Source organism: Caenorhabditis briggsae (assembly GCF_000004555.2).
Source record: "Caenorhabditis briggsae complete genome, chrX, whole genome shotgun sequence".
Taxonomy (NCBI): Eukaryota; Metazoa; Nematoda; class Chromadorea; order Rhabditida; family Rhabditidae; genus Caenorhabditis; species Caenorhabditis briggsae.
The window spans coordinates 1960943-1968844 of NC_013491.2; the positions used below are offsets into that span (position 1 = coordinate 1960943).

The 7902-nt window shown below is 38.8% G+C and overlaps 2 protein-coding genes across 2 annotated transcripts; both read right to left on the minus strand.

Annotated features, from left to right (window-relative positions):
* Positions 1-78: 78 nt before the first annotated feature.
* Positions 79-3783, minus strand: Cbr-oga-1 (the record flags this gene model as incomplete). The annotated part of the gene is made up of 12 exons (XM_045238864.1): positions 79-248; positions 298-1181; positions 1225-1478; positions 1531-1753; positions 1801-1948; positions 2066-2335; positions 2381-2543; positions 2586-2690; positions 2741-2871; positions 3464-3563; positions 3605-3722; positions 3770-3783. The coding sequence occupies 12 exons, from the start codon at positions 3781-3783 to the stop codon at positions 79-81; spliced, it is 2580 nt and encodes an 859-aa protein (XP_045095907.1).
* Positions 3784-6163: 2380 nt separating this feature from the next.
* Cbr-flp-20 lies at positions 6164-6553 on the minus strand (the record flags this gene model as incomplete). Its single annotated transcript, XM_002643441.2, has 3 exons — positions 6164-6266; positions 6328-6394; positions 6442-6553. The coding sequence occupies 3 exons, from the start codon at positions 6551-6553 to the stop codon at positions 6164-6166; spliced, it is 282 nt and encodes a 93-aa protein (XP_002643487.2).
* Between the last annotated feature and the right edge of the window lie 1349 nt (positions 6554-7902).

A 7902-nucleotide genomic window follows, 5' to 3' on the forward strand; every position in this document is an offset into this window, starting at 1 on the left:
AACTAGATGTGCAAGAAGGTTACAGTGCATTTTTAAAACATTTCAAGTACAGTTTTTACAATTTTTTAATTCTGAAAATTATTCTGAATATGAGGAGGAAGAGCTGCTAGACAGATTGCATAGTGTTTGTCCCATGATTCGGAACCTTCGGCAATCGGTGATCCCTAAATCATTGAGTCCAATAGCAAAAAAGTATTTTTGGCGCATAACATCGTCCTCGGCAATGGTCACAAAGTATCCAGGACATCCTAGAAAAAATTCTGATCAACCTATGAGCAATAAACACTAATAGATTACCATTCATCGCTAAACTGATCACTGTGACGTGCAAAACTTTCATCATTGGGTAGGCATCGCTGGAATCCAGTCCGAAGTAGGTCTCCACCCATGCTGGATATCGTTCAAAAATGTGGTTGGGAACCTTTGGGAACCAATCTTCAATCTCAATTGGTGTCTGACTCTTCTGTATAAACTCAATGTGCTCCGGAGATAGTTTCGCCGATCCCACTTTGAAATCTTCTACCAAACTTTTATACTTCTCCTTCAATTCCTCTTTATAGCCGATCAAAAAGTGACTGAATGCGGATCCGTCGGCATGGCCTGCAGCATAGCAGACTGGTTTGTGTCCAGTCTCATCGACTTTCTCGCAGACAAAATTATGATGAGCTCCACCGGTCAAAAATGGAATTATATTCCGATCAGCAAAATTCTTGGAGCGTTGTCGCAGGAACTCTTGATTCGTGGTCAGCATCACAGTCACCATTCCAGATATATAGTCCTTGTCAGCCATTGTAAAGGGTCTGATGTCGAAGCAGAAGATGGTGAGAGGCAGGAAGATCTTCGTGGTGAACATCTTTTCAGCGTCATCCAGAATAGAGAAAAGTCTCATAGTGTTGATTTTGAATCCAGTCTGTGTGATCCAGTTTTCATCTGGGGATCCATAGTCGTAAGGAATATTGTTGTCCGAATTATCCAAGGAGAACCCTTGCATCATCCATCGTGCAATGGCTATCATCACCACACAACAACCATGAGCATCAAATGCATAGGGTACAATTTCGGTGACCACTGTTTTATTAGGTGCTTGAGTGATGAAGAAAAATGCGTCGATAGCGTTGGTGAGGAACTCAGTGACTCCATCGTATCGTACCAGCCATTCCGATTGAAGAGGATCCAGAGTTCTGAATATAAATCATCCTTATCTCAATTTCGAGGTACACTTACTCAATTTCCGTGAAGCTTTTCTTCATCACCGACGCATTTTGCATTAACCAAGTGAAATCCTTAAAGAGAGTTGTAGTTCGAGGTCCATTCTCAAACGGAAGGTAGAACATCTCACACATGGAGCTGAGAAGGGCGAGTCGTTGGTTTTTGACATCTTCTTCTGTGACAACCAGACCGGAGAAAGCTTGAAGGGTAGCCACATTGTCATCAACGCTTGCCATAGCTTCATCTTCCTGAGTTTCTCCATTTTCTTCCTGGAAAATCGGTAAAATAGACTATACCAATCACTACTACAACGATACTCACCGTTTCCATCGGCTGCGAATAATCGGGCGCCATCGAGTTCAACTCTGACGGCACTGGCTCTTCCAGTGGAACAGCTTCCTGCACAATGTTCTCGGCAGCCACCTCAATCGGTGCCACAGGTTCTGGCACAATGACTCCGTGAGACTGTGGCAGGTCCAGTAGCCAAACAGTGTCTCTCCTATCAGGAACGCATCCAGCTACATCTGCACTTAGGATGGGAGATCTGTAATAGAATAAATTGAGATTCAGAGACGAGTCATGGGCACATACTGGGTGGTCTGGATCACAGACGGAGTGATGAATTCATCAATCCACGTGGTAACCGCATTGACCATGGAGACTTCAGGAATATACACAGTTTCTGAGTTGCACTCAATGTTAAAGAGAATCCCATTGTCTTCGGAGAGACCACTTTCATCTGGAATTTCAACTTTCGATGAATTTCTCCTAAATTTCGGGTCATCATGGTTACAGTGACCAAATTTTCTGAATTTTTCGCAAACGGCTGAGACAGATGAAACTTCTTGGTACTCACGTGCTAACAAATCTCGATCCGCTGCATTCCAATCAGACAAAGTATGAATCGGAATGAAATTCGCTTCATACCGTCCATTTGGGTTTGACAACAATCCTGACGTGACATCCTTTATTTTTACAGATCGATGTGTTAGCGGCCCCATGAAGATTTTCTTCAAATCGTAGTCATTGGCGTGCAAGTTATCCCAGATAAGCGGCTTTCGGCGGATGACACTCCCCACACGAGTCAAGTGCTCAGGCGTTATGTAACGAGAGATGACTTGCGGCCCTGAAAATGCATATCTATATTATTTTATTTTTTTTCCGTCTTTACCAGTCCACATGATATGTATCTCTTTCTCCAAAAGCTCTCCGATGGTATTGAGGTACTGAGAAGTCTCCAACGTGGGAAAAGCTCTTGATTGACAATATTCTGTTGGACAGAAAATAAATGTCTTTGGTTCCAAGTACTCGTAGATAGTGTTTGCTACATGAACCTGTAATTTCAATTTTTTTCCTGTTTTCCTTTTTTAAATTACCTGAGCATGAGCAAAGGACTCAAAGTGTTCCTTGTCGTTCTTTTGCATCTGTACTTCTATATCATCGAAAAGTATAGCGAAGGAGTCACATCCAGCGCCTTTGACCTAAAAAAAATAATTAAGCTCAATACGCTTGGCTTAATCTGGCAACAAACCTGACTTAGTTTTTCCTTTAGCGTAGCCATTTCCTTCTCGGAGCCATATTCAATATCTAGCCCCGGGGAAATTGCATACACGAAGTTGATGCGGTTATCCTTGGCGCTGTCGATGAGTGATCGGAGAAGCGCTGAAATTGGAGATCATAGTTTTATGAATTGATCGAAGCTTGTTTCTCATTGGCACAATCAACCCAGCATGTCTGATTGCTTTTAATGTTTTTGAAAGTTGTAAACTGGAAAACTAGTTAGTATCATTTTCCGTCTTTCAAAGACGTTTTCAGATAAATTTTTTAACCACAAATTCGGGGTACAACGATTTAGGGGTACAAAATAAGTGATTCGGGGGGTAGAAAATGCCTGGGTGAATTTCATTTTCGTACCACTAAGATGAAATTTTTAAACGAAGCTGCGAACCACTTAGAGACAAAATTTCAATTCAGAAGTACAATAAATACAACTTGTTAAAAAATTTAGTACAACCGAATCATGGATTTTGCACCCCTAAATCACTTTGTTCCCCCTTGTACCCCCGAATCGTTGTATTTTGCCTTTTTTAATTGATGTTATCATTTAATTTCTAGCCTCCTCCAAGTTTTTCCAACAGCAAAAATAGCACGCCATCTTTCTTATAACGCTTACGAAAATCCGGATAATCGTGACTAATCCCTTATAAACCCAGAAACCCCCATCGGAACACTGATTCCACGAAAAAAAACCTACTCATTTCCTCAGTGCTGTATAGTTGTCGCCAGAGTGACCGATGTTTGATGTCATCCTTTGGAGCGTACAAGTACGTGGTCAGTCCCAGATGATTTTGACGCTTGAAAAGATGCTTCCGTTGTTCCAATGTCCATGGGCGACCATAAAATCCTGCAAAGAATAAAGATTATTTTTGGATTTTTTTTTGATTTTTCTAGTCGTACCTTCTACTACTCCACAAATATACGAACTGTTCTGAATTGATTCTCGGCGATTGAAACTGAAAAAAATGGAAAAATTGTTGCAATTGCTAATCTCGGTGTATACCTCTCAGGTTTCATTTTCCACTTTGAAAACGCGATGAACTAATCTAGAAGATTATCATTAACCTTTTATAAGAGCTGAAAAGAATAAAATTGGAAAAACAGAATGATAAGTGAAGAAAAAGGGAGAAAAGAAAAAAGGAAAGGCATTGATTCTGATGTATTGAAAATAAAAAAAAAACTTTATCAACTACATTCTTTCCATTTTCTGTTCCAATTGATAAGATTTTGTTCTCCATACCAAAAAGTTTCGAAGAAGAGAATCAATAGGTTTTAAAGTTGTCTAGGAAAAAAGAAGGAAGAGAAGGCCCGCGGACTAGGTTTCCCCCACTCTCGGCCACTCCTCACTGTCTTGTGACGGCCACAAGACCACCCCTTTGGTCGTGGACGGCGGCAGACTGCGGTGAGAGAAAAGAACTAGTGAAGAGAAATAGTTGTTTACGAGCACACTCGCATGTTGTGGGAGAGAAAACACAAAACCTACGATTTTTGAATGGATGGGTTCTCTAGAATGTTCTTTAGTAGATCAAAACAGTTTCTCAAGTCATATATGATGTGAGGTAAACATGTAAACAACAACAAATGTCAATTTTTTGTTTTTCTAGATTATTCTTTAGTAATTCCGAAGTTTCTAATCTCCGAATTACGAAAACATTCTGAATTACGAAATTTAATCCTCACAATGAACACTAAATTATTGCGAAATCCAAGGAAGGTATGATTTAGGTTCAATGTCTTGGCTTTCTGATTTTCTAGGTCTTCTATCATTTCTTAAATAGCAGTCACCAAAAAACTTCTTGTCGTTGAAACCATTGGAAACGGCAATAAAACTGGGCGAGACGATGAGCGATTTATGTATTCTCGTTAGTGAGAGATGGAGAAGTTGATTAGCTGGCCAAGAGAGATGGCATTATGGTTTCTGAGGATGGGTTTCAGGTTGAGATGATTTATGGTGTACGCGGTCACACTGAATTGAGGAATGCTAGACGGAGAAGGTTAACTCAAGTTCGAAAACTGCGTCAATTAACTAAACCAATCAGATAAATGTGAAAACAAGGAAGTCACACGAGATTTCTTTTCCCCAAAACTTCCTGCAACTTTTGTACAAAATCTGAATAACATTGAATGGAAAAAAGATTATCAAAAATGTACTCTGATTTATGAACTAATTTACAATCGTTTGAGACAAATTTAGCGTAAGTAAACATCTTGAGACTGTTGCTTGCTTATTGTCGCCAACTAATATGTTTATTATGGCGTCATCCATGTTTCGCTCAACCTTGTGTATAGTTAGATGACAAAAACGAGCGAACAGGACTATCGCTCATTTTCATAGTTCACTGACATATTTTGTTCCAGATGCTGTTTACTTCAAGTTATGAGCTTGAACAGCTACGGGGCTTAAATTTACCGGAAACACTCTAATAGAAGGTCACCCTAAAATCGCACTTTGAGCACCATTATCTCAATTTCTATAAAAGATATCAAAAATGTGTCAACTGATAAAATGTCGGTGGTCTCCTGATAAACATTTCTTCAGTTGACAGATTTTTGTTGTAACTTATAGAAATTGAGATAATCGAGCTCAAAGTGCAAAAGCAGGGTGGCCGTCTGTCAGAGTATTTACAGTACACCACGATTTTCCAAAGAAACCATAAATGTCACCTCGGGATACAGTAACTCTTATTTTCTTTTCAAGTAGATCTTCATCATTCTGTGTACGAGAACAACATTTTTATGAACCATCGTTAAGTGATCATCTAGCGAAACTTTGACTCCACTTTTAGCTCGGTTCTGACTTAAGACCGATTTCAAATGCGTAAGCAGGTTTTGTTATAAACGAAACCACAAATAAAATGTCATTCTAAATTCGAATTGAGATCATATTGTTATCTGATGTTTTTTGGAATTGACAGAAGATCGGAAATTAGTTAAAATTCCAAGCATTCAGAAATAGATCGAATATTCAAATTTCCAATAATTCAGAGTTTTCAAGTTTGCAATTTCTCAGAACCACGTACTTTTCAGGACTCAGAACCGAAATAAAAACATGTTTCCTGTAAATTTTTGAGCTTTCAAAGGAAATTCCAAGTTTGAATTTTGTCGTTTATAGCATTCATATCCTGAATTTCGAAAATTGGTTTTTCAGGTAGACTTCTTCAATGGACCAGTTTGTTCACATGTATTCAATAATTTAACACACTTGAATTTATTTCTCCAAACGTTCAAAGAAAGCACACTTTTCAAAAAATAAGATGGATTACGGTAGCAAGACTAGAAAAAAAATGCCGAGTGAAACGTTGGAACAATGAAATTTAGTATTTTTTTCGAGAAATCAGAAGGAGTCAAAAGCCCGGAAGTAAAGTGCAGTGTTGTTGTTGTCGGAAGGACGAATGATTCAACCAAGTCGGAACACAGATCGTTTTCCAAATCGCATCACTGCACGTTTTCCGAATCTCATCATTGCTCGCTTGCCCATACGAAAAACGGCGCGTTTCTCACTGAAATTATAATTATGAAAATAGGATTTTAATTCATTTTGAACTGGAAATTTTCACGTACGCGATAGGCGCGTCAGTTCCATCGCTAGGAAGATCCAAAACGTCTTCCTCGAGGAATGGATAGTCTTCTGAAAAATGCAATTCTTGGTAATACGCGTATTTTTTAGAGACTTACCAGCTGGAAGATCCTGCAAAGAGATCGCTGGTGGCGCGGCAACACAGATTGCAATCAGCACGGAGAGCAGCAGAAGTGCGATGACGAAACGAGATCGAGAGTGACCCATCATTTGCACACTACCTGGAATTCAGAGGCTAGAATTAATATAAGAAATTTTTTCGAAACGTGAAGCATTTTAAATTTCAGTAGAGCATTAGATCTCACATTCAAAAAAATTCTCTAAAAGAAATAGCAAAAAGCGGGAGTGGCTGTCTGAGAATCGGCGGAAACTACAATGACGAATCCAAAGAATCTGGAAGACGCACCTATTCCATAAAAGCAGAATGTGGAGGAAGAGGAGGAGTCAGGGAGGAGAGGACCGAACTAAAACTGTTCACGAATTCATTTGGAATGAAATGCTCTGTTGTCTAGTTTCAACGAAAACAGAAACCATAGTAGAAGAATGTAAGAATCGAAGAAAAAAACGGATTCCATTCATTTTAAAGGAATTCGTGTGATGTTATTTTGTTTCGAAGAAGGTCTTCTTCCGTTTAGTTCGATCGCACGAAATTTAGAATTTCGTAGGAATGTCAGAAAGGAAGAACTATAATTTTTTCATTGGTAATTTAAAGTCACGTAAAGAGTCAGTAGATGTCAATGAATAGAAACCCCGCATATATTTTATGAAAAAAACTATTCCAACTCGCATTTTGCCCTTCGGAGCATAAGTATAATGTTTCGAAAACTTGAAAAAAGTATAATGTTTCGAAAACTTGAAATGTTTCGAAAACTTGAAAAAAGAAAAATGAGACAAGAAGGGATAAGTAGTTAGTTTTATGTGGTACCGAAGCTTGGAACTAAAATGAAACGACGTTTTTCCGGTCAGCCGGTTGAAATGAAGACTTTGAAAGAGTTATGTTGGAAGATTTACAATGATCAGTCAGGAAAATTTTTCAAAATTCAGGAGAAGCCAAACAATGAGGAACTTTTGAGATTTTAGTGCAAAAACTAGCCTAATCCAATTATTATGAATTTTGGACGAGGATGTAAAGTGTTAATCTTTCTTCATAAGTGTTCCGGGCCAAAGTCCACCCTATCCCTTTTATAACTTCGAAAAATAATCATCCAGAGTGCCTATTTCAGAAATTGAGATATTTTCTAAAATTGAAGGGTGAAAAGAAAGAAAAATAGGTTCCATTTTTCTGAAAAAGTTGGAAAGAAAAAATAAAAACAAGGTCGTTGTGTGGGGGATCTTCAAAAGTGATGGGTGATGTTGCATACCCCATCATCTTATACTCAGAAGTATTGGATAGGCTTTGAAACAAGTCACAACCCCAAAGAATGAGTTGGTTGGAAGTTGGAAGATAGGGGGAGGAGCAAGACCCAAATGACTTTCGAATTAGTCATAAAAAACTAGGCCCATGGCTTCCGGAGTTGGTCAGACGGGGCGATGTCTGATGAAAACCGATAATATGGACT